Here is a 27,897-nt window from a genome sequence, read left to right as displayed (position 1 = left end):
ATTTAACAAGTTACCTTGGGAAGACCACATTGATGGTAGACCTACTTTGTTTTTTGGCATTAAGGAGTTAATTGCATGTCTGATGCCTTGAACCTAGTTAATAAAAAAGGCTGAAAGCTTGTTACATTTGCTGGTGGAACCTAGCTCTAGAGATAATAGGCCCAGAGCTAGAGGGTTAGTTAATCTGTCAGCAATAGCAAATAACACACAAGTTGGTGCTGTTTTGACTGCCTTGGACTTCTCAAGGTCAGATTGTAAATATGTAATTTTTCTTCATAGATTTCAAAGTAAATGTGGAGCTTTTGATTAAGCTTTTTGGATGGCATATGGGTAACGGCAATGCCTGAGACCTGGCCATACTAGGGGTGAGCGGGATTATTAATCCCAGACTTGACTAAATCCTCCATCTGGCTTTTGAACCTAAGAGGTGAGACAGTTCTGATTCATCCCAGATAGTTCTGATTCTGATGCATTACAGACAAGGACGTAACACAAAATCATGTAACCATGTGATGGTTGTTTTGGTGATAGCGCGGTTATGCTCAGTAACTTACCCATTTTATGTGAAATTTGAGTGTTTTGTGAAAGGAGACATGTCTAATTCTCCTGACAGTGAAATCGGATGCAATAACTGTGCAGGGCCCTTTGACCCTTTAACACAAGTGACATAGGCAATAGCAAAATTTAATCACAATTGGTCAGCTCAAGTCACATAATAAGATTCAAGTGCAATTGGCAGTGTGTCTCAGATGTCCACTTGTGCTCAGATCACCAAAACACATTTCAACATCAGGTGTAAATGAGCTCTTCTTTTTACCATTGTCATGTTATAGTTATTAATCTTGCGTAGACACAAACACTGTAGGTACTGCACCTTATTGCTATGCGTGTTAAAACAAATGCTTGTTAGCCAGATCAATATCTTTACAACCCAAGGCAGTGATGCTCATGGAAACACCACTGGTTTTGTCCACAGGGGCCACCAAAAGCAACACATTAAAGATCCTTGTAGGAGTTAAAGAGGAGTTTTGAGTCCATCAGAGGCCAGGTTTTCTTGAAGGTTACTCTAAACATGCAGTAGTTGCTTTGTATTTGAGATTTCAGGAGCATAATGTCATAGGGCTTGTTGCAGTGTTTGGATATATATGTTGTGGTATGGACTTTGTCTGTTTTTTTCATATTTTTTTCAGCATTTTTTTTTTTGGCTGTGTCTTCTGCTGCTGTGTTCTTGTGCTTTCAGAGGTTGGACGTGGCTTCCTGGTGCTGGAGCTCTGCATGCACACCTGCTGCTCATTCCACTCTCATCAACTGCAGCTTTAAAACACACTCACACACTTCCATGCCGCCAGACTGTTTCTGCTCCTCACAGCGGTACTATCAGCTCTTCTTCACTGTAATTTTAAGTGGACTAACTGCCAGCATTCGTTCTCTGGTGTTTTTGGTTTTCGACAATTTGCTTTTTTTTTTTCCATTTCCAATGCCTCATCCCTCCAAGCTCCACCACGTCAGCCATTCGCCGCCCAGCCTCTCACAACCTGTGCCTCCAGCCACAGCTCAACTGCTTTAACTCCAGCCTCTCACCACCAGTCTCAGACTCGCTATGATCTGCCTGTTTCATCCACTGCAAAACTCAATAAACTCCTTGTTACCCCTTTTTCCCTTTGTCTTGCAGTCTCACCCTTGGATCCCCTTTAAAATCACAGTAAACTGTTACAATATTTTTCAGCATTATTGTTTTTCCACTATTGTAACTACATACAGCCTGAATAACAATGTTTATTTCCAAAGCTGGAAACCTGTAAAGGCCTGAACCAGCCCAAGACTCTTTTTGCCAAAAGTGGAAGTTGACCTCTGACTTCACCTCGCCGAGTTGTGTCCTCTACTTTGAGGGAACAGGTAATATTTAAATGATAAACTATTACATGTATATCTTAACTCCAAAATGAGTCTGCAGGTCAACTCTCTGCATTATTTATTACAAAACATGACTACACATTTACTGATAAAACAATGCCAACCTGAGGTTCAGTTAGTCGCCACTCAGAAGCTTTCAATCATATTTTTATGTGCAGATGCAGATTTTTTTCTTAGAGCTTTAAAATTTTTAAAGGAGGAGAAGCATAGCTGCACCAACTGCTGAAAGTCTTTTTCTTTGGGTAAAAAAAAGAAAATGGTGACGTTTTTAATTCCATGACAACTGGACAAACTGTACACAAACCATGTGGTTTGATCAAAAGCTTTAGAACAGCTACTAAATGGACCTTGAGGTAACATGTCATTGTCAACAATGTCAACTTCTGTTTCCTTGGCAAAGAATGAATTTTTAACCCTTACACATATTAGTTTGTTTTTTTTAAAAGATGCTCTGGGAGATTTTGACCCCACCTGGCACCATGGAGAGATGCGTGCAGGCCTCGCTGTTCCAGTGATTGCCAGTCGGTGGCAGTAATGTGTCAAGAAATATGGCAATGCACTAACAAAAGGAGGCCAAGAAGAAGATGCAAATTGATGTAAGTAACATGTTTCAAAATATTCACACGACCACCCTTTAAAAAAAATGCATTTTTAAGAAGAAAGAGTCTCTGGTGCTGTTTGTTCCTTTTTTATTGTTTCCTGTCATTGAACATGAATACTTAATCAATGCAACTGATTACTAAATCCTACATACACAGCTGACACCAGGGTTGCAGATATGGACACTGAGATATCCAGCTACTGTACTGCAGACACAATACTCACTACAAAGAACCAGATCACAGAGACATTGCTATTGTTCATGGAGACTATGCAGACTGATGCTGAGAGGCTACACAGGATACTTTGCAAATGCGTTAGCGTGTTAGCGTGACAGAGTGTTGTTGGGTTTAAACGAGTTGTTGTGGTCCAACTTGGGGTCTGTCTTGTCCCGATGAATATTGTAGAGCTTCATTCCCGGACGTAGATCCGTGTGCACACTACGTCATCTGCCCCGAAAGTCTGAAAGAAAAAAAAAGATAAATGGGCATGTTAGATAGCTGATGGTGATTAGTCCTTACAGTCAGCTGGTAGAAAATGTTAAATAAGCGTTACATTTTAAAGCTGGTTTCTCTTTTTTTTCAACAGACATCTGTAACATCAGTGTGCTGCAACTTAAGTCGAATAGTCTAATAAGGTTTTTTTTTGGTACTGGTACTCATCCAAAGGCTAGAAAGACATGCAAAAAAGACACAAATTTTGGTGAGACATTAGAGAGGCATTTTTGTGGTTTTTCGCATCAGGTAGAAACACTTCTGCCTTTAGATGTGGCCTGAATGTCATGTCATACAAACTAGTTCATTTCAAGCACTCTGACCCTGACGAGTCTTGACTCTTTTTTGTTTTCCCATAAAAACCCTTTTAAAATCATCTTTGCACATAGTCTTGAAATGAAAAAAAAAACATGTAAAGCTTGTTGGTTTATGTCAGTATTACTGTATTGTATGCAGCAGGAGGATCTCAAAATCTCAAAGAAATCCTATTGAATTGTGTGTCACATCATCACAGTCAAAATTGTGGCCATCCATCTAGGTCATCATGCAAACTGTTGCTGATGAAACCGAGAGAAACTGCTTCATAGCTTTCATAGATTTATGCATCCCTTGAATTCACAAGCTTGAGATGACTGAGTCCAATCCTCTGATGTGTCGTCATTTTCTCATTTCTTTTCGGGCTGATGTAGCCGGAGAAAATCCACAAGACTTTGCCCTTAATGTGTTTTTAGACTAAACCAATTAAACGGATCATGCAAATCGTATGGAAATGTGCCCCACTTACAGTGTGAGCTGCCACAGACAATCAGACCATTGCTTTATGATCGCTTGTCCTCCTTTGAGTGTTGAGCTCAAGCTCTGCAATTGTTGGTCTGTCTCTGTGTCTGGAGGCTTTTGTGGAAACAGATATGATTTACATTCAGACTGTGTTTGTTTTGGGTTTTCCAGTTGTCCCAAAAAGAGGAGCTTTTCTGGTTGCAAAGATGACTCATGTCTCTTTTTCTTAAAAAGAGGCTTCAGGTGTTTTGCAATAATATTTTACACATTTTGGTAAAGTTGTGTGCTGGGCAGGACAATTTATGACAAGTTTTTTTTTTAATACAAAAGCTGTAAAACAGCATTGATGTTATACTTAACTGTTGAGTGGTTAATGAGAATTTATCTTCACATGTGTATTTATATAGTAGTTCCAATTGCAGTGAAATAGTGACAAAAATACATGTTGTAGTTTAGAGGATAACTCTGTTGCTAAATAGACTGGATCAAAGTACATTTTATTTTAAACATGTACATTTGTAATCTTGTTTTCAGAAAGCACTCACATCTATTTTGGGCTTCAGTCTCATCCAAATTGAGCAAGTTACACAGCTTCTCTCTGATATGTTATGCTTTATTCCTTAAAAGACTTCGGTTTTCTTCTGTTCCTAGAGGTCTCCTTTTCATATAAAGTGCAAATATTCAATATTTCTAAAACTAACATTTCCTCAAGGCCATATCATGGTAAAAAAAACAGGTTAACCTGCCAGTGAGATTGAAACTAAAGGTTGATTTTTTTAGCCATAGGAGCTCCTTAAAGCAGATCTTTGGCCCTTTTGTCTTTGCCTGTCTGGGCTTGTGTGAAGCTGCGTTCCTACTGCAGGCATTCGTGTTAATCACACGGATGGTTCTATCCATTTTCTATATTTTTACCAAAATGTTGATTGTTCACATCTGTTCATTCATCTGATGAAAGTATTTCTGATACTAAAACTGCAGAGACAGGAGTAACAGTTGGGTTAGTTGTCACATCCTTCTCTTCTCCCACTGCTTTTAACATTTGACGTGTAGCATTTGTTCAGACAGAGCTCTGAAGTCGTGCTTTAGCTGATTACCGCCATCTATGTCATTCTTGCTTCACCATTAGGGACTCATCAGTGGCTCAGCTGCAAGCTCTTTATGTGGGATAGTTCTACCAGCGGACTCCTCCTTGTTGTCTCCTATAGGGCTTTTCCATCGGCACTTTTGGCCATGCTGACCGTTCTGTGCCACTTTGCATTGTCAGTTCAACTGTGCTGAGCCACACCATGCTCGAGATGGACCATCTCTGGAGTCGGTCCAAAAGCACGCCCAACCACCTCCAAGTAGGTAGTGGTGGCGTCTCACTGACTGTAGCCAACCCCTGACAGCCCTCCTTCTCCCCCTCAAACAAGCATGTGTTGCCAGACTTAACTCACCCCTGTGTGTGCAACAGAAACACAGAGAAAGAGTTTTTAAATGTCTCTTTGTGACTGTCACAACTTTCATAGTTTCTAACTAAAGCTCTGCACTTTTGAGCTTAATTTCTCTCCTGCATCTTGTATTCTGCTTTATTTTGATTTTCCCCTTCAGGCGTAACATAGTCATGTTATGTTATCTCATTGTGAAGAATTTGTAGAAAACTGAACATGTAAAGCACTGCAAAATAACGGGACCTTTAGCTGTGGATCAGCGTGTTGCTTTTAAAGGACATCACTCAAGACAAGTGGGTCATAAGTTAAAGTAACACCTTCAGGTGGGTAGCCCTTTTGTAATGGAGATGCAAATCCTGGACCTGCTGGACTGACACAGAGAGTCAAACTGAGTCAAGCTAAGCCATCACATGTGTTTAGTAAAACCCCACTAGAAACTGATATGGCAGACAGATGCTTGGACGTTGCTTCTGAATATAATCCAGGAATTGATAAAGTGTGCTATTTAATTGTAAAAACAATTTAGTGATATATAAAAACTTCATTTAGGAGTCAGGATTGGAATTTTCATTTTCACTTTACCAATCAAAGGGGCCATTTCACTTTCTTTCCACTGTTGTTTCTTATCATCCTTCATACTAACAGTTACTCTATAAAGCTGCTGTGGCACCAAAACTAGGCCAGCTGTCTCAGGTGAATAATGGCAAGATTTACTTTTTAGTGTTGTCATGGTAACAAATACAAGTTACATGCACAGAGAACCAATATCATACCAGTTATCCTTACGTATCCTTACATGTAAATGCTGTTAATACTGAACAGAGAAAGTCTAAATTTTAACTCTGAGAGCTGCACTTTAAACATGGTCTATCTGCAGGTTATTTGATGGTGTGATAGCAGGGAGGACTGAGGTGACAGGAGAAGAAAAAACACATGATGGTGTCGTAGCTCGGCCAGATCAATCTCCATTAGTGCTTCAGTGCCTCCAGGGCAGGCAGGCCAGAGTGTCACCAGAGTGGCAGGTGCTGCAACACATCCTGTTTTTATCACCAACATATGAAAAGATAGAACATGTTCTGCTTTCCTCAGAACAATGAGATGTTCCTACTGTGATATAATTTAAAGGAATAGTTAAAAAATGTTTGTGTGGGGTTTTATGTGGTAATCACACCCCCAGTTTGGAGAAGCATGCATGAGTCTGACATGGAAGCTAAGCAACGTGCAGCTGTGGACAGGGGCGGCAACAAAACGTATATTAGCCACCTAAAGACAGTTAATCTCTAAAAACAATTCCACCTGGGGCGCTCAGTAGCTAGGTGAGCATGAGCCACACATACAATATCCTTGTAGCAGAGGCCGCAAGTTTGTTTCCAGCTTGTGGCCCTTTGCTGCATGTCATTCCCTCTCTCTCCCCATTTCATGCTGACACAATATCCTGTCAAATAAAGTTATTTATTTGACATTATTTATTTATTTGTCTAGTAGGCTACCAAAGGATTAATTTGTAATTAAATTAATGCTAATTTATATAATAACCAAATTGATACTTTGCGTCAGTATATCGATACGATATTGCCATGCAATCTACTGGAACTGATTTTTTTTTTAAGCGGGACTTTTTTTGAGGTACCTAAAATACGTTTTTTTGCCGACCCCTCTACATAAATACATTGCTTAGCTTGTTGAGAGTTTGCCAACTGATATCTACTGTATGTAATATATTATCTATGAGTAAGTACCCCATATAATCACATTTCAATAAATCTGAACTAACCCTTTGAGCACTGAAGATGTGCTTCTTCCTGAAGCTACACAAACATCCTGTGATTACGTTTTGAGCATCTAAACCTCCTATATTGTTGTTCCAAGCTTTTGCTCTTAGACATTCATCTTACAAGTACTCAAGGAACAACAAAACAGAGCGTGGGAGCGTCAAACTTTGAGAGAGGAAAGCTCTTGAGTCCCTGAGAACTATTGAGTCCCTGAGAACTGTTCGTCCGGTCCATTGGTCTTGGACGGCTCCCCTGCACATCGTTCGAGGGGCTTTGGACCCTTTGACTTCTGCCCATATTAATCTGGCTAAATACAGGGGGTATTACTGCAATGTCAGCGTAGCAGCTCCTCTTGTTCTCCTTTCAGCATCTCTCTGCGGGGTGGATGAAAGCTCGGCTCCTCGGGAAACGGCCTCTCTCATTTCCCTTATGGATGAATCTCCAGGGTGACTTCATACACTCCCTGCCTCGTTTCATTAACCATTTCTCAAACGAGAACGCTTGAAAAATCGCATCTTAATTCATCTGATGTCTTCCAGGTCTCCATGAGAACAAGCCACATAACAGGCGAACCATACAAATTAACTACCCATCAGATCACACTCTATAGAATAATGCTTCAGAGTGAGCATTTTAATTATTTTTTTTGTCTTCCCTTTGTTGATCTAAGTCGGAAATGAGTGTTAATTAATCTTCTAAACTTCAAAACTTTTGTCATTGTCTTTTTTAAGCAATAATCTATTAAGAGGCTTTCACTGAAACAATGAGTCATCGCTGTGCGCTCACCAATATGAGCTCATCGCCGTTCAGCTCTCGGGTCCAGTAGGTTTTGGGGCCGCCACCATCCACCAGAGTCTGCTTACAGTACATCTTGTTCTCTGACACCCAGGTGGCGAGGCTCTGCAGGGGGAGGAACAACAAGTTGGAAAGATCAGTATCATGGTGAAACACACTGGTGAGGCACCTCCTTTAAAGTGTCACTAAATGCCAATGCCAATTGGTTTATGTCAGAAATGTGTCCTGTTGCACCTGACAGTGATGTCAAAGCGTACTGACAAATCCTGGAGCACACTTCTTGTGTTAAGAAGGGGGGTGAAGGGGTCATCCACAGTGATGAGCATACTGAGAATTATCACCTGAATCTGCAGCTCCCTGTGACTTTGCAGAGCTTTACATTTCTTGTTGTTTTATTTGGGTTTTTTTTCATTGCAACTTTATTGCAGCAGGCAGCTCTAAAAACCCACCGTACACTATCTGCATAGCACCCAAGCAGCAGACAGACACAATAAGATACTAGATGGTAAACACAGTTGAACATTTAGCAGCTAAATAGCCACATACTTCCATCTGGAGCTGGTGGAGACCAAAAACAGCTAAAAGTGAGTATTGGGTTTATGTCCACAAATATGTCTCTATCCACCTCTTTCTATATACATTTTAAATTTGTGCGTTATAAAAATCACTTGAAATACTGCAAAAATGCTTAGGGGGAGTGGGAAAGGGATGCAACGGAGTGCAAAGGAAACAATTTCAGATTTGAGTAAAGTATGACATTCAGTCATGATATACCGTTATTGCATGGGCTTTTGCATCACTGGAAGGCTTCAAACACCCGTATACACACAGGGCTGTCATAAGAACTATAGTAGTTGTTCAAAATTCTCTATTTCCATAGTCCAATGTTCTCTCCTCAGCTTAATACATCCAATATTTTCTTTCAGTTTAAAGTTTAACTGGCGCTCTCTTAATTAGCCTGCATCATCTTGTTGTGCCCTCCTCCTCTTCAGTGGTACCTAATAGGACAATTAGCTTCTGTACCTACACCTACTGCTTCTTTTGATGAATTGACTCTGAATATTTGCATAACAATAATGGATGTAAAAGCGCAAAACCCTGTATTTATAACACACTATGTAAAATTTTAACACTTTGCACTTAGTTAAATCTGAATCAATTAATGACACTACTAAATACCCTTATATATTTCATTTTAACTGAAAAAGGGTGGTTTGGAGATTTAGTTACTCTTAAATACAAAAATATGAATTATAGCAGCTTTAACCAATTAATAATAATTACATTTGTTTGGGTTCTGCTACATATCAGGTCCTTTGAATTACATTTAAGGGTCCCTTAGAAACAAGTTTCAACTCTTTATTGGCCTTGTTGATATATAATATCTGTATATGTTATTGTTCTGTTCTGTTTTTCAATACTGACAAGATGAGTAAAGGCTGTTAAAGCAGCAGATTAATGATAATGGTTTGGAAATGTCCAACAACCATATGTTTACAATGCCCACATACTTTTGGCCATAAATGTCACATCCTACTAAAAAAAAAAAAAAAAAAATCTATCCTGTGTTGGTTCATTCAGCCCTCAATGAACAGAGCAATATCATTTTATAAGTCAGTGGCCTGAATCTTAAGCAGACTGAGTAAAAAAAAACCAAACATAAAATCCTCTTAGCCCTTTTGGTTGGTCGGGGTCTCCGTCTGCTAATTCGCTTCAATAATATTTCAAATGACTTCAACAGGCTTAGTCAGACTTTGACTTCAGGACTAATTTCTCCTGAAGTAACTGACTCAAATTGCCTATCAGAGAGCTAAGAATTCATAAAAAAAACAGAACCAAGGTGACCCTGTGGCACCAATTTGTGTTAATGGAGAGGATTTATCATTTTGGTCAGCTTAGGGTCCATTAACTGCACTCGTATCTCATTACCTCAACTGTCTGCTGACACAAAAGCTACTCTGTAAGAGGAACAGTATGACAGTTTGGGAATTATGTATATTTGCTTTTTTACTGAGGGCAATATAAGGAAATTGATCATGTTTTTCTTTTAAAAATGAAGCTGCAGCCAAGCATAAAGACTAGAAACATCATATCTCTCCCTTTTTCTTTTTGTATGAAAACCAAAGTGTTAAAACAAACTAATGAGCTTTAGAGTTGCTTGTAGGCAGATGAGAGCCATGCTAGATGTTTCCCTGTGTCCAATCCACCCTAAAGTGACCTTTGTATTCCTTATATTACATCATTACCAGCAGTGTATCAACCTGATGCCCTCCAGCAGCGTGACCGTCTCCGTCTGGCAGCGGTTTAACTGATGCTCACCATCTGTGTATCATGGTGATGCGGCAGGTGCCGTTTGACTGTCCCGTAGCATATGATAACACAGCAAACGGTTCTGTCTGGCCATGGTCTCAGCTGACGACGTTCAGCGGCATATTGTGCAGACGTGAAAGATGGCTTTTGGCATCAGGATCTTATGCCGAAAGCACTGCAAAAGTGGCGGTATTTGACTACTTAGAAATGAGAATGGGCTGGAAACAACTAGCCTATCTCTGTCCAAGGGTGAAATATTCTGCCTTCCATTACCTCTAAAGCTAACTGGTAAAATGCCTCCCCACTCCCACCTCATTACATCCCTGTCGGGCAGAGGGTGCGGCTGCCCTTGACCCACAGTTGTCTCCAGTTACAAAGGGGTCCAATCTGCCTGGCTGAACATGCATTTTTGTTTATTCTAACATCTTGAATAAAGTTCACGTCTTGATTAAAAAAATAAAAAGTCAGACTATGTCTGTGACCTCTGCAGAAAAGAGACGAGCTCCCACCACTATCAAGGGTTTCTCCACTGAAGCCAACAGCACCAGCAGGGCACTGTGGCTTGTTTGCGTTGTCGTTGATTCCAACCCCATAATACCTCTTTAATGGGGCTACCGCCAATCTGAGTCGATTTGGCTGCTGACAATTTTGGAAGTTAGCTGGTTTGTAGCTGTATCTGTCTTTCCCTCATTGCTTTTTGTAACAGTAGAATTTCCAGAAAATAGAGTCCAGATCAGCACATTTCTTAAATCAGTTTAAAATGATTAAGAAGTTGTGACATCATCACTACCAATGTCAATCATTGTGCTATCAGACTCAGATTATATTTTCCTACACTGCTTAATTGATTTTTTTTTTCCCTCTTAATAAACTGCAGCTGTAATTTCTTTTTCAACATAGCATCTTCAGCTTGTGATCCTGCTCTTAAAGCCTGGAGCTAATCAAAGCTGCTGTTGCTTTATCTGACTCAAACAAAACATGTACATCCAACAAAATAAAAACCTAGATAGGACTATAGCCTAATGAAAACTCATAATTTTTTTTCTTGCATATTTATAGTGTGCCTTATGGGACAATTTGTTGACAATCTTTACAATTTTTGTACTTGATGAAGCACCACTGCTCAGCGTTGGATGGAGCAGCAGCCTCAGTTTTTCAGAGGCAAATGTTAATCACCATATCAAAGGTAAGGAAAGCCATCATGGATCCCTGCAGGCTGCTGTCCACAGGCTTTGCCAAGATGAACAACAGCAGGGCTTTTCTACAGCTCTCCCTCTGATTTTCTTTTTCCTAATAAAGCCCGAACCCAGAGCGTCGATTAGCTACGCCTCCGTTTTAACGTTAGCATCAGTCTCAGCCTCTGACTTGGATGGATTTTCTCTCATTCTCTCTTTTGCACTTTAAGTCACTGAGAAATTCTCACACATGGTCTTTCTCTTCCAAATAACACACCAGGGCTTGTGCACACACATTTGGGACCAAGACAAATTCATTCTGCATTTGTTTTTAACCATGTCCTGTTTTTCTCTATAGCTTTTTACTTATCAGCACATCTGCTGCCTTTGGCTTTGGTTCAGTCTCTCACAGACTTTCTATTGCTTATCAGACACAAATTGTGTGTCGAAAAGTAGGAGAACATCTCATTTCCTGCCTGGTTTAATTTTTTTTTTTTTTGATTTCACATTTCTTTCAGAGCCCGAAATAACATGCTCAGTCCCTCTTGGCCTCGTTGCGTTCCACAGTTTGATCACATTATCTTTCTCATGTCAGTGATCATCAGTTTTCCCAGTCTCAGGAGCTTATGCCTTGCATTTTGGAATACAAATAAGAGGCACAGTTGCTCCTCATCAATTCAACTTATATTTTACTAAATGCTAAGTATCACATCTGAGTGATGATCACACCTCAAGATGCACTTTCCCTAATAACCACATAAGTACAGTGCTCTGCTCAGAAAGTGAATGATGGGTTTCCATAAGAAGTTATGTTTCTAACAGGTCATTACACCTCTTATAGTATTTCTCATTTTAATGATACCATTCTCCATTAAAGAGAAGACTTTAAGGGACTTTTGGGGCATATTTGCTTGACTGACAGATGTCTTGGCCTTGGATGTATAAAGAGAACTTCATACAGTGTTGGTGTCGGGGCTCTATTTATTCCAATGAAAGTTGCTCAGTGGCACCATAGATGCACAATGATAACTAGATAGCCTACCAGATGTCAAGACATGCCTTGTCATTCCAAAGGACTTGCTCGTGCATATGCCAAAAGAAGTTTCTAGCTTCCAGAATTACTTCTGTGAAAAAGTCAGAAAAGAAGTCAAGGAGACTCATTATTGACCCTGTTTGCAGTTGGAGGTGTCATGTCAACAGCTTTACAGACGTCTCTTTTACAGTGGTGATCTAGGGAGAAAAAGCTTTTTGGGCTGCAGGGATTTTTTTGCTGCAATACTGCGAGTGGCCACTAGAAAAAAATTGGGAGCAAGGCTGAACTGCTTTCCCAGGGGTCTGAATGGTTTATGAAGCCCAAAAAACTGCTGCATATAAAATTACCCAGATGATCCTCACTGCTTCCACACTGTGTGGCCCATAGATCAGGCACGCTTGAGACCTCCGAGCCAGCTACTTCTAGTTTTGCACCCTGCTAACATTAGTGAAGATAAAATGTGAAAATCATGCTGCTTTCCTATACTTTCCAAAGGTTATCCGTCTGAATGATTGAAATCTTGATAGTAAAACAAGTCATTTTATGGGGATTGTGATGCTCAAAAAAGTATTAACTGATTGATCTGTGTCTGTTTTGCCATTTGAGTCAATGGCAAAAAAGTCTTTTTGGACCGCAGGGCATCACGTTATAGGTGTTATTCCACTGTTGGCCTTTTAAAAAAAAAAAAAGCCTTGCACACTCTCTGGGGGTTTGGTCAGCCAAGCCAAGCTCAAATTATGTCAAACACCAATGGGAGCAAATATTGGTGCAGCACTGTGCATTCTGGTAGTTGTAGACTTTCTACCCCTTTAGCAAAAGCGAATGCCATGGAATTTTTCCCTCTGTTTTCTCTGGTCATTTACTTTAAATATATCCCATCAGGAAACTAAGGATAACTTCATAGTGTCTATGCTCATGTTTCTCTGCAGACTATGAGTTATGCTTGTTACACTGCCTTTATTCCTGAAAGGTTATTACAAATCAAACTGAAAAGCAGACAGAAGGGCTGCAAATCCAAATCCTAATATTGTGGTCTCACTGTGTATCAGAATCAGTCTGGAAGAATCAGTCTTTCCACTCTCATCTCTTGCAACACATTTTAGATTTGCCTGTCATCTGCCTCAGGCCTGTTGCTGCCTCTCTGTGCTAAGTGACACTCTGTCAAAAGCAAAGAAATCACACTCGAGTGAATCTCAGCCATGTTGTCCTGGAAATACAATCCCACTTTTATCACATTTACACCCGAACCGCTGCAAGGCTGCTGAGCCTTATGGATCACCATTACATTTTAGGATCATCTGTCCTATAATAGTCCATTATTTAAAAAAAAAATACAAAACATATGCTGTCTTGTTCTTGTACTTTGTGACAGTATGTGATGAAATCTTTTAGTGGCATGTGTTTAAGTCAAATATTTTTATCAACAGGCTTTGTTTCTGATCTTTATTCACCTAAACATCACTGCTCCCCTTTCCTCTCCATGTAGCCCCACGGCAGATGACTGTCTCTGTAGCAATCAGCTGGGTTAAAAGACTCCATTCTTCTCAGTATTTCTGCCCAGAAGTGACTTGCTTTGTTGTACGCTGGGAAATAAGCTTATACATTCAAATGAAAATGCTGCTGCACCACAGATGCTATTTTATTTCTGAAAACTCAACTTTACTTTTAGAATAAGACAACAAAAAACTCTTGTGCTCATGTTTGTCTTTGAGCTTTTCCTACCTAAACACCGTCTCTCACCGTCCACTCAGCACCGACGACTGTCTGGTGTCTGTTCCTCCGTCGTCTCTGAGACTGACAGGAAGTCTCTTATCACTGTCTCCTGCTGGAAGTGAGAGGAGGCCGTCTGATCCCACCGCTTTCTCACAGATTAACTGGAGCTTTTTAACCTTGTGGCGGTGTTAATCAGCCCTCTGCCCTCCGCCAGCCACAGATCAGCATGTAATCCCTTTAACCACAGGGGTAGATGGCCTCAGCCAAAACTTACTTTGGGCTCTCCGGCCAACCGCTCCACCTGAGGGTCAGCCAACACCCCACACTGCCACCACCCCCTCCCCGAGCCTCCCTTCCATCTCCAGGCACATGTGCCAGTGTCAGCGGGCGCTGCCTCTTACAGGTTTAGCTTCACTCTTGCGTGTTATTGCCGCACAAGAACACAATGTGCTTGTTGCTGAGGGCCACTTCCTTGATCATTTTTTGTAAAAAAAAAGGAAAAAAAGAGACAAAATAATGCATAGTATAGACAACAATCAAACCCTAATTTCAGGTAACAGAATACCAAGTAAACAAAAATTTAAAGCTGCACTAGTCGATATTTTTCCATGTAAACGATACCTCAACTTTGTGCCATCTGAAATGGGTCACTCATAGTGATGAAACCCTCAGAAAATGATCATCTAACTCTGCAGCTCCTCTAGATCTATCAAGCACTTTAGCGCTGTCCAAGCTCATTGTTTTGGTTTTTCATCCTACAGGTTTACTTAGGGTTTTCCATACATGCATTTATTTGTGGTGGCATGCATCAATGTTAAAATTGCACACTTCATATTGATTTTATTTTTTGGAGTTGTGGTCTTGCATAGAGGGTACTCTGGGCTCTTAGGTAAGGGCGCAGCAGAACGTGCTTAACTTGACTGTTCGTTATCCATATAGAAATAGAGCACTTCAAGCAACAGCCGCCTGATTTTAGTGTTAAAATAATCCAATGACAACAGTCTCTGTCTATTGCTTTCCCCCATACTTTAGATGAAACAATAGAAATACCGTGGTCTAACCTGTGTAACGGCAGCAACAGAAAGTTTACTGATCTGGCAAACCTCCCTCATTTAAAATTTAACTCCAGTGTGCTGCAGTACGGATACAAAACATTGGAAAAGCAATTCACTGTCATTACACCTTCTGTGATGCTGATGCTCAAACCCAAACAAGTGGATGTGGCAAATGTGTGATGACACTCTAGCCTTGCCCAGTACCCAGCATGCCCCAGGGCACAGACAGAAGGAGCCACACTGTCTCCTGGGATCTGAAATAGGTCATGTCTGCTTTCACACCCTGCAACACGTAGTTCACATCATAAAACAAAGGGTTAAGACAAAATATTGAAAGCTGTTGAATGCTGTTTAACCATCCACACATTTTACAAACCTGAGTGTTGATACATATGTAAACAAGACAGAACAGACACAGATCAAAAACTTAATGAACTCTGCACCACACATACCCAGGATGGCAGTGTGGTCTTCAGAAAATATGCATCTCCAAATTCTCAGACTTTTAGCCGACTTGAATTAATATAGTGCATGTACGCAATGGCACATTTTCCCTCTGCTCTGCATGTGCATTATTTCCTTTCCACAAGCATGAAAATGATTGCTTTCTGACGCCAAACAGTTATTTTGGGGATAATGATTTTCCTCTGTTTTTTGTCTGTTTTACATTTGAGTACAGAATCAGAAACATTTCTGCATTTTGGAAGGATAGGCCTTGTTCTTTTGTTGTTTTTTTGTTTGTTAAAAAGTGTTTGCGTGGCCAGCTACTATGAGAGATCTGTTGCTCAAGCGCTCTTTAGTGGGGTGGCCACTTTAACCGTTCGAGTTGAAAGATGGTCATCTCTAACTACTATGATTTGTTTTGTTGATGTTGTAGTGGTGGTGGTGGTTTAATTTTAGCACATTGTCTAAACTATGTTATAAACTATATTTTGTCAAAGATTCAAATATCAGGTCATAAATTGGGCTTAAAAATTGATAATAATAACCTTAATATTGTAAGAAAAAAGGCTTTTCTCAAAGTGCTTCAGCCCTCCAGCTTTAAAGGATTATTGTTGTTCCATAAGTAAAAGATTAATTGCAAAAGTCAATATCCACCACAGTACTTGGGACTGCCTGTTAAGAGAATATGTAAATATAGAACAGAACAGAATAGCTTTGTCATTGAACATAAGTGTACAACGAAACTGGCTGTGCAGTACCTAAAACAATACACACACACACACACACACACACACACACACACACACACCAGTATGTTATTTTTTGCACCAATTTGCAAAAAATGGATACCATAGATTTTTTTGATAAAACCCTACAAATGTAGAGAAAACATTAACTTTTTGAAACTTGAGCAGATTAACTTGATTTTCTTAGTTACAAGAAAATAACCAGAAACTGAACAACAAGGAGAGGAAAGACCAGAAAAGTTATTTTTCTCTATTTTTGTAAATATAATTGTCTAGTAATCCCACTCTCACCTTATTTTAAAGACAATTTTCAAGATTTATTTTCTCATCATCTTTTACTAATTAATTGCAGTTTGCTTCACTTTTCTTGTTAAGTTGCTCATTACCTTTTCCCCCATTGATTTAAAAAGAAAACAAATCAAATTGCTCAAGTGTCATATGTTTAAATGTTTGTTAAATGCACCTGAAAGTCGAACCAGAAAACCGATGCTGATCCGTGTTTGAAAGGGTTAATACTTTTGGAACATTTAATGACATACTCAAGGCTCGGAATTGCTTTTTGCTTTAAAAAATATCACTGATATCATCCATAAACCCCCCAAATCCCTCCAGTTGTTAGAGAAACTTGACTTTACAGTGACTGTCAGCTCCTCATTCTACATCTGTTACGCAACTCTCCTCCGCTGCACTGCAACAGCCACTGCAGCCTGTTCTTTCTGAAAAGTTGAACATAGAGATGGAAGCATATTGCAGCACAACACTCACCTATGCCAAACTTTTTTTCTCAAGGGTATTATTTATATGCACCTGTGGATAGAATATGAATTTATGAGACAAAGCCGTCCTGCTGTTGTGTCTTGTAGAAAGACATTATATCCTGACCAGCTTCTTTTTCCCCCATAATTGCACCTTCTTAACTTATTACTTTAACTCAATAACAGTGTGGCTCCTCTTATGTTTTGTCCATTGTGTGAGAGGATAAACTGGATTATATGCTAATGTTTACCCACTCTGTGTCCTCACTGATACCAAACAAGACTCTTCTCTCCAGCTCAGACAGTGGTTACTAAGCAGAGGAAGATGTCAGCCTCCAGACCATTAATGCAAGATATCTTGTTACTTAAAGTGACTCAGTGATAGTGTGTTTTCACCAGGACATCCTGTCTCCAAATTCTTCAATTTTGGAGAGTTGCCTCAGTTCATTGTGTTGGTCCGATGAGATTATCAAGAAAATTTACTGCAATGGAAAAGCTGTTAGATTTAGAGATTTTAATTTGAAGATGAAACACATCCTCTGCTCATTAAAAGTAATGATTTATTGGTGTTATTTCTTAGACATACTTAAAATATGTTACAATATAAGACAGAAAATGATCAGGTTAAACAATCGAGCAGCCTTATCCACTTTATCTAATTATACAACCCACATATTTATCACACAGATGACGTAAATGTTTTAGTGTTGAGATCATATCAGATGTCTCTAAGGAAACCATTTTACTCTTTTTACATGTAACACAACACAGCCTTTATGTCAGACCTTGACTTCTTTTTCCTATTTTACTTTTCTCTTTATTTATTGCAAGATTATTATTATTATTATTAAGTATTTTATCAGAATTTGTAATGATGTCCAAGAGTTTCGAAGACCTTGATGTTCCTGAAAAATAAAAAAAATTAAAGAATAAATGTCTGCTTTCCAAACCTGTGTAGGAGCTCTGACTGTCTATCAGGATGTGAGAAATCCCCCTCGGGGCCTGAAGAGGTTCAGAGAGAAACTCTCATCCATCCCAACTCAAGCTGCCCTTAATCCAGCTGCACAGACGTGAGGATGATACCAATGGAGGAAACCGCAAGAAGGTATTAATTTTTCATTCAATGCTCTTCAACAATAGCATGCAAATAACTTTGAGGGCCTTTGATATGCACACAAAAAAACACTGAGATTGCCAAATTATAAGGCAGAAGACAGATTCAATTAGGTATGTGTAGATATTAAAGAGGAGTTCTGGATTAGGATGCTGTTCCCTTTTAAATACAGATGTAATCTGGGGGGGTAGAAAATATAAGATTTAAATATAAGATTTTGTCACTTAAAAAGGTGTTGTATTGACACAATTTCCCTTATTCCCTCATTCCAATCAAATTGTAACCCTTAACCACCACCGTCCTGATCCCAATACTGAAACTCAACCTAATAATAGCCCTAACATGACCATAATCCAAGTTGCGACTCTAATGTTCATTTATGTACCTTTAGGGGACTCCAACTCTGTCCCCACATGGATAGTGAGTCCCCAAAATGCCATTGATAAAACTATATGCTAACACACTAATGATTATGGCATCAGCTGTTTGCAGTGATAGAAAAGTTTAACAAAAATTAGGCAGACGGAAGTTTTTATATTTAAATTAAGACAGTTGAACTGTCACGTGTTAGGTATAGAGTGAAATGAGCATGACAAATGTTTAAAAAAGGGGGGCATTATGAAGTGCATTATTTACTGGGCTGAAATGGTCACTTACTTAAGGGTTAAAGATAACAATCTGAATAACGTTTAAGGACCTTACTCTGAATTTTGCATGTTACAAGTTTGCCAACAATGCTATTGTGTTTTTGAAACTTGGATGTATTCCAGGCAGCTATTGGTTTCCATCCATGTCTGTACAATAGGACTCATGTGGCATCTTGGAAATTAACATTACAAATTGTGGGCCATCCTGGTTGCCTAATGTTTAAGACACATACCATATAACCACATCATCCCTTGTTTCCTGTCTATATCTGCTTTGTTTGGTGTTATTGTTGCAAAGTGATGACTTTTTTTGCAGTGCAAATTAATCCCCTGTTACAGTAAACTTTATTAGAGTGCATCAATAATGAAATGCTGACAAAAGTTAGATTTTCTCTGTGATGGTTTTACAATACTCAAATAGTATATATTATATGTTCATAGATTTTTATATTTCACTGAAGAAATGGAACACTAATGGCTACCTTTATTGCAGGAAAAAATAATATTTAAAAATGTGCTTTCAAAAAAGTCAACATGTTTTGGGCTAAAACTTACAAAGACAAAGATATGACCCTTTTAGTATGAGTGTGTCATATATCAAATATCTGATTTTGCAGTTCTACCTTGCACTTTCGTCCATCCACCGTCTCCTCATCATATTCTTCACCGATGTGGAAATTGATTTCGGTGGTGCGCACGCTGGTGGATGTCTTGATGTAAAACTGCTCACCGTCCTGACGGATCTCCACGTGGGGATTAGAGGCCGCGGCCACAGCCACCTTCCTCAGCATGGCGTTCACTCCTGACCAGGAACAACGCAGTCCCAAGCAACAAGACAAGAGGGAGGAAACAGGTCAGTTTCAACATTTTAACAAGCTTATTTAGTTATTAGCGGGGGATAAAATGGGATGTTTCACTGCCTCATAGCACAAAATGACTATAAAATATCCTTTGGGATGTTTTAGAGTTGTTGATCATGACTCAGTAATTACAACATGCTGACTTTTCCGGCACTCTGCTAATTATTTAAAATAAAGTTAAATATGAGCCAGGCAGCTGAATACAGTAAATGCATTAAGATATTTTTCCATTTTATCAGAAATGCAGTTTTACGACTGTTCCAATTGGTTAGCTAATCAGTATATATAATTTTGTGTTCATTAGAGGCTAGTATTAAAGGAAGACTTCACCCCCCAAATGACCATTTGTACAACAATTGTTACATTCACTTTGTCACGAAAACTCAGAAGAAAACTTGTCTTGTGTGCCTCCACAGTGAACAAAGAATCCAAAAACTGAGAAAATTATTGAACTGAAGTTATAGGGGTCCACATTCAACAACAGCAAAACTATCTTAAAACATTAGTTTACAAACTCTCACACAGCTTGTGCAGTATAATCCAAGTTTCATTCATCCATTCATATGCTTAGTACTTCCTAAACAGACAGCCCTTTCTGATAGGAACTGAACAGAAAGTGCACCTTAATCTATGCTTTCTTTGTAGCCAGACTCCATTCACATAAACAGTCATTTTAACTCACTAAACACAGGAGCTGCTGCTACCGTTTCTCTGTCTAAATCTAACCGTTTGTTTGTTTGTGTTATTGTGTGACTTTAGTGTTTTAGAAGGTTATTTTGGATTCACTAAAGTCACACAGTAACACTAACTAACTGATCCAGGCTGTAGTAGACCAGCAGCTTCTGTGTGTAGTGAGGTACAAGCATTGAAGTCTAGCATTGAAGGGAGCATAAATTAAAATCACTTTTAGTTAACTGCCAAGCCAGGTCTGTCTGTTTGGAAAGGACTGAGCATACGACTGGATAAATGACACTTGGATTATACTGCAGGGGTTGCGTGAGAGTTTGTACCTGGATGTTTTGATATAGTTTTGCTGTTGTTTAACGTGGACCCCAACCACTTCAGTTCATCAAGATTTGTTTTTTGTTTTGGCATTCTTCATTCACTATGATTCACAAGTTTTCTTCACAAATTCAATGTGGCATGGGGTGAGTGATTGATATTCAAATGGTCATTTGGGGAGTGAAGTATTACTTTAAAGGAGGGCAACAAGTTATAGATTGCTTTAATGCCTCAAAAATATATATAAATAAATAAGCTAAAGGTTGATAACTAGTAGGTACTGAAAAGCTGAGACATGAAAGAAAAAATGAGGCTGCATCTAAGTTAGGGTGGTATAGTTTTTGTTTTTGTTAAAAAAAAAATCAAATGTATATTTGTGTCGGATGGAGAAACTGAGAGATAAATCAGCATGAAAGGAAGAAAGGGGGAGATGCGGCTTCTTTTTGTTCTGTCGGTTCTGACATTTTCACCAAAACATATTCCAGTGTGTTCTGTTGTCTTTGTATTCTACCCTCGACCCCACCCAGATTTAGACCTCTCCAGGCCCTCATGCCAGCTTCTATCAGACTCTAGCCCGTAAATGTAGAGACACATGCTGGCTGCATGTCTGCTTGTATTTATGGTGAATGAGAGCATCTGCAGGCTTAAAATTTAACCAAGAAAGACAGAAATGCAGATGTTTCATAGTGAAAAAACAATAACGCCCTGTGGCTCTGACAGAAAGCTCAAGTATTTCTAAAAAATTGAGAGGAATATTAATAAATTTTTTGGCCATGTCCAGAAAAAAAAAGTGTAAACGCAAGTCAGCTCTTCTTGTCTGTGGTGATCCTGTGTGTAGCACTGCTCAAGCTAGTGACAACACTTTGGCACACCTGGTTTCACTCTGCACGGCCATCTGGCTTTATGTCCGGCCAAAGTCGTGGATCTTTTATTCTACTGGCCTCTCCTGCTACCGGAAATAACTGAATATATTGAATATCCTCGCAAACAAGATCAAGTTTTAATTCTGCAAATTTTTCATGGATTAAACAAAGAAAAATCATCCCTAATAAGATCTGAGAGATCCTCCTCACACAAAAAGCCCCGTGGTGTGTCTGGGTCAACACCCAGACATCAAAACATATTAATTTGACAGCTTGCACTCGGCCCCACCCATAATCTGAGAGATCACACCATGTGTTTTTATAGCATTAAATATGTATGACCGTCAGCAGGCCAAGCAGTCTATCCTTGTTCCTTGAAAAATCACAACCAAAGTGAGAACCAAAGTTCTCAAATTTTGATTCGCCGACATTTTAAATTTGAGATGTTTTCAAGCACCATGTGTGTCCAAATCAGTCATGAAAAGAACAATAAGCTTTACTTTTGGACCACCATTATTACAAGCGGCCAATAGAAACTGAGAACAAGGCTTATTTTTCCTAAACTGCCTACAGTATCTAAGGTTTTTTCTGGTCCAATGCTCAAATTTTAACTTCAGCAGTTTGTATTGCTTCTGTGTTTCTTGACAAGATCACAATTAACTCACAAATACAAAATCCATGTTTTGGCTCAGCTGTAAAATTGTGCGTAAAGTGTGCAGTGACTTTACTTTCTTTGATCAAATGCAGACCCACATGCCTGCTCTCAATTAGCGAACAGTGACTCTGATCAGATCATACAGCTCTGTTCACTCTGCCACCCTGGATATAACAGTCCCCTCCATACTCTAGGGAAATCTCAGAGTCAACAGATAATTATGAAAATGTTGATGGAAAGTGGCAGCCCTGCAGCACTGGAATCCACAGTGGTTGCCCATCGCAGCTCCCCATTGACCGAACCCTTATGTAAGAGCGAACGAGTGATCTGCTCCAGCAGATGTGGTTAAATGTGTTTGTGAATGGATGAGGTGCTAAACTCAGAGAGTGAATGATTTCTCCTTGGACGATTTGGAGGGATAGTTGCCTTATGGACCACATATTAAATGAAGCATGGGGAGAGGTGTTGAATTTTTTTAGTGAGAATTCTTGAGGGATAAAAACTAATGAAAACTCTGAGTCTTGAGCTGACTGAAGTAAATGTGTTCTTCTGTGGTCTTTTGGGGGTTCTTCAATGATTTTATGGTCTTAATAAGAACTGTGGATCAAAGGATGAGGCTGACATTAATCTGTATTTTTTTTCTATTGTCAACAAATCCCACGAAAAGACCATAATCGACATTGTGTCAATTTGTCACTCAGTACTCCCCTACAATGTCTGTTCTCTTCTGTCCTAAGACCACTGATTCCTGCTGAACGCATAAATATTTATAATATAAAGTCACAAATATATTTTATTCTCTAAAAAAAGATTAATCAATTTCTTAAAACAGCTGAACAACATTTTTAGAGGATGTAACTCAAGCAAGCAGAAATATTGCATTTGCAGGGATCTATTTTTTTGGCACTTTGAATGCCAAACGTGTGTATTCAGGATTTATTTAAGAAAAAAAAAAGACTACAGTGCCTTGGGTTTACATAAAGAGAAACACACCACCCAGTGCAACACTGCGTCTCTTTTGTATGTTTTTCATAGTTTTTTGAAAAAAATTAAGATCTAGGACACCAAAGCGGTGTCACTCCTAAATCGCCAAAATGATGGTTGTGTTCCGTGTGAGACCAAAAGTCGATCAAGTTATTTTAAGTGTGCTAGTATGTAAAGTATGCTACCTTCGTTACATGTCATATTAAATTAGTAACAGCCATACTTACTTTAAACCTAACCATTATTTTTTTTTCAAAACACTTACTTTTGTTGCCTAAACTGATGGAAACAAACAAAAAGTATATATATAGTTTGTTTGTTTTTTTAACTTACATTTTAGGTGTATTTTCAAAATAAACTTTGCATTTAATGAGCAGAAATGATACATTTCCTGTGAAAATGGGAGTTTATTTTTTTAAAAGACTCAATACAACAAACCATCCCTGGTCATCCAAAAAAATAACGATTCAATGATTTCGATGTGCAGGGTCACTGACCAAGTATCTGTATTTGATGAGTTTGGAGTAACAGTGTGCTGGGCACAGAGGAATAATCCAAGCCCTGGGTCTTCAACAGGTGGTCTGTGACCCCTATGGAGTCCTCAGAGTTACTGTAGGGGGGCCACCAAATTATTATTTGGTAATTTAATATAAGTTTGAAGTTTTCTTGTTCCCCCATATTAAAATATCTCTGAGAATACACATAACTCCAACATAGTATTAGCAACTATAATTTGGCCATTACACAACATTAATGATAAGCTAACTGTGACACATGGATTTTGTGCAGTCGTGTTAGCTAGTTAACACTAAATCACTGTGCGCTGTCAACATCAGCAACGTGAACCTTAAGAGTCACATACCATCAAATCTTACTTGCTCTGACACACTGCTCTTAGAAATGAGCACTTAAGACTGCGCTATACATTATTATAGGCCAAGTTTAACATAAATCTCACTTTGCATTATATGTAGTAGGGGATCTCTGCTCCGTCTCGCCTTCAACTAAGCAATCCTTGGCCAGACAAACGTTGAATACTACTGATCAAAGCTACAGTACATCAGACTTTGACTCTAAATGCTATACTTGTTTAAATACATTCATGGTTGGTTTAGTTTGTAGCTGTGACCAACAGCTCTGTGGCTTGCTTTGTTGGTTGGTTGGTCGGGCACTTAGTCCACCAAATTTCCCAACCCTTTGTCAGCCACAAATTTTGCCCTAGGAGGCTGAGATTTGGCATGGAGGTTCCATTCATTGTGAGTTTACTTGTTTTCACTAGAGATGTTGGCAATAATAATGCCGAACATCACTAGCCTTATCCTTTCAGTACGGCATATAACAGAGCTGTGCAATGTGGATAAAATCAAATGTCACAATATTTTTTAACGGACACTTCAATATCAAATTGTTGCAAATTTTTTACACAATGAGATTTTTGATAAAGAATTGTCACTAAGCGGGTAAAGGCAAATAATAAACAGCTAGAACAGCCTGGTAAGTTCAGAAAATTAAATCACTTTACTGCCATTCAGCCTTTAAAGCCAGGACAAGACAACACTTATGATATTTAAAATCAAAGACAATATTGAGTCTCATAGCATGATATTGATATAATATCAATATATTGCCCAGCCCTTGTTGCAGTGCATTTTGGCAGGTAGGGGTGTTTAAAGGAAGACTGCAACCACACAGCAGGTTCTTTCACAGGCAAATACACGATCAAATAATCAAGAAATCTTTCTGTTAGGTGCTGCGCTGATGGACAAACAACCAAACTGTCAATTGTTTTCACTTAGTAAGGTACAAAACTCTTCACTTTCCAACCTCAACAGTCTCAGTTTGTGCTAAAAATTGAATAATTTATGTCTAAAAAGTTCTAATTATGTTCCAGTTCGGTGTCAACAGTTCCTGGTGAGCTGTCAAAGCAGCTCCCTGCACTCACTGTGGGACTTCTCTCTAAAGATTTCTACATTATTCTAAAGACACTCAGCCTTTTGATGTGTCCTGTCTGTTTCAGCAGTCCCGGCATGACCAAACACCGCCACACAATTGAATGACCCAGTTAAAGTGGTCCAAATCTAAACCATCACAATCATCAGTTTAAGACTAAAAAGGGTGAAAAAGAATGAAAAAAGATAGGACACAAGAGAATAGCGCTGGGCTCCAGAGACCTCCTCTGGCATTGCTAATGCATGCCCTACTTAAACGCTTAACATGAATAATGTTGTGCCCCCCTCCTCTCCTCATGTAACAATACCACGTCTGTTTAGGCTGGAATTCAGCATCCAGTGTTTCATATCTCCTGGAAAGCCGAGGGATTTCCCTTCAGCAGCATCTCCCTGTAGATCTCTGCGTTTTTTTCCCAGGGAGCTTCTCCGAACAATACGATGTTGTTGGAAGTCAGGCATGCCATTCTCTAAGAACAAGAAAAGCCCTTTTCTATATGGACATGATGGATAGTCAACCTCATGCAGGGATGTGGAGCTGGCTATGGAGGGAGGGGAGGAGAGGGGGAGAAAAGAGGGCTTACCAAGGGCTTTGAGAAGTTCATCAAAATTCTCGCTCTTCTTCATCTTCCAGGTGCCGGCAAAGTTAGGCATGTCTGCTGAGGCTGAGTCCGAGGGCTGCCGAAAGAACCTGTTCCACGCACTGATGCCTCTCTCTGTCCTCTTCCCTCTGTCTCTCTTTGACTCTTTCTCACCCTCCTCCTCCTTCCCTTGTGCTCCTGTCTCCTCTGCTCTGGGCTCAACCTCTCGCTCACACTGTTACACACCAAAGTGTTTCTTTTATTTATTCAGTTTTTGACATGCACACCCTTGCTTCATGCGTATGCCTCACTGTGCCGGCTGCAATCTTGTCTTCAGCTCTTTTATAGCTACTGTCTTTAATGGGAGTCAGAGGAGGTCCCTCCCCCTGAAAGCTCTGTCCCATTAACACAGTAGAACAAGACTGATGTGTCCTCTTTCTCTGGGGATCAAAATGACTTAATTCATCCTTCATCCTTTGTCAACAACTCCATTATGAATCAGTTTTTAAAAAGTGGAGGTTGGCTTTCTTTTTGCTTCAAAAAGCCTTTTTTTAAAGACTGAAGTAGCGGCTCATATCCTTTTTTTTTTTTTTCCAAAATCAAACCATAGTTCAAATTAGTTTTTTAAAACTTTTATTTCTTAACTGCACCTTTAAGGGGTGAGAGGGGCCTCAGAGAGCTTCAACTATGTTTTTTTATATGAAGTTCAGGTTTTCAACTGTTTTATTCAGCCATTTTTAATTTAGTCAGGGCGCTAAATGGAAAACAAACCTAAACTCTTCATTCCCCCCCTACCATAAGGGACCCCCCCCCCGGTTTATGTGAACAATACACAAGTGTACACTAGCAGACAGCATACAGACATTTTAAAGTCATTTCATACTTTACTCCTCTAAATTCAAACAGCTGAAAATGTAATAAGTGAGTATGGTTTATGGATCAAAAGTAGTTTCCACGGGACAGATTTAGGAGACTCAGAACCTCCTAGAAACAGACACCTCAGCTCAAAAGTTTCTACTCTTTTTTGGATGAGTCCTTTTAATTTCCATTGACACCAAGCGCCAAGACCAAATCCCATAATGTGGCTAGACTGACAATTTAAAAGCCAAGAGGAGGAAAATGAGGATTACATAAGGAGCTGCCACTTTTAAGAGACTCCTTGCAGTTATATTCCATATGTGGGGCTTCAGTGACAGAGCAGAGTCACAGAGGCACTTCTTTTAAAGAATATCAGAAATATGAAACATATATCTAAAAGTTAGTTTGTAAAGGACAAAGCTTGGGTTATGGCTTTATTTGTCTTTCTTAAACTTTATCTCAATATACATGTCAATTATCTGTTCATGCTATGTGTTTCACATCAAAAATAAGCACTTCATGTTTTTTGTGTTTTGAAGCAAAAATAGAAAAAGCATCTCTTAAGTCATTAGAAATTAAATTAATGCATGCATGTTTTTATGCTGTTCTGCTCTCAAAGCACCTCTTCTTGTCATATCAGAGATAACGACAACAGACCTCTTTTTCTCCCTGCAGCTAATGCCATTACATTAGGTTCATTACCCACCATTATTATTTCAGTGAAAATACAAATGAATCACTTGGCTGAAAATAGCAGCACTGTGATCATTACTGTCTGTAGGACCAACAAAGAGGAAAAAAGACAAGTGCCCGAAGGGGAAATTATAGATTCCACTTGAGCCTTGCAAAACAGATGCAGATGAAGGATAAATGCTCTTACATTTGTATCTGGAGATTTGTCATCTTCCCAGATAAAAAAAGTACAATAATATTACAGAACATGTTGATATAGCAGCCTTTGGAATAAACATTTAAAAGTTGAGAAGAAAGTCCATTATAGGTTGTCACCATGCAGGTGTGCAGTTCTGCATGTGGTTTATGTGTTTATGTGCAGCTCAGAGTTTCACCTGGCAGTGAAACAGTCACCTGGAGGAAGGAACAGTCCGTAACTTTTGCCTTATTCAGCATTTATAAGCAGTTCACGACATAATTTTATGTCATGCTGGGTTATTATAAAAAAAACATGGTGGATTCTGAGGAAAAGGCCTCCCTCTGTACGTAGATCAGGCCCCTAGTAACAGCGCCGGGATGCTGACAAGCTACATGACTCATCCAGCGATCTTTGCTACTTGGACTGGAAGCAGCAGCTCTGAAGTAAAGTGTTAATAAAGAGGCACTTAGGGTTAGGTTAAGGGTAACATCTTGTTACTTATC

At 39.3% G+C, this 27,897-nt stretch overlaps 1 protein-coding gene and 1 long non-coding RNA gene across 2 annotated transcripts; one reads left to right on the top strand and one right to left on the bottom strand.

Moving 5' to 3' along the window:
• Positions 1–1,058: 1,058 nt before the first annotated feature.
• LOC148189187 (uncharacterized) lies at positions 1,059–18,918 on the top strand. Its single transcript, XR_015777035.1, has 4 exons — positions 1,059–1,702; positions 1,789–1,896; positions 2,361–2,510; positions 17,972–18,918. It is a non-coding gene; the product is annotated as an uncharacterized LOC148189187 (long non-coding RNA).
• crabp1a (cellular retinoic acid binding protein 1a) lies at positions 2,587–25,995 on the bottom strand. The gene is made up of 4 exons (XM_042496443.2): positions 25,669–25,995; positions 19,398–19,576; positions 7,774–7,887; positions 2,587–2,976 (listed from the first exon to the last, which is right to left on the bottom strand). The coding sequence occupies exons 1-4, from the start codon at positions 25,736–25,738 to the stop codon at positions 2,926–2,928; spliced, it is 414 nt and encodes a 137-aa protein (XP_042352377.1). The 5' UTR covers positions 25,739–25,995; the 3' UTR covers positions 2,587–2,925.
• Between the last annotated feature and the right edge of the window lie 1,902 nt (positions 25,996–27,897).

Source organism: Plectropomus leopardus, chromosome 7 (genome assembly GCF_026936395.1).
Source record: "Plectropomus leopardus strain MGB_pleo_1.0 chromosome 7, ASM2693639v1, whole genome shotgun sequence".
NCBI classification, from domain to species: domain Eukaryota; kingdom Metazoa; phylum Chordata; class Actinopteri; order Perciformes; family Serranidae; genus Plectropomus; species Plectropomus leopardus.
The sequence above is the reverse complement of the archived record's forward strand: the minus strand, read 5'-3'. Positions and strand labels throughout refer to the sequence as shown.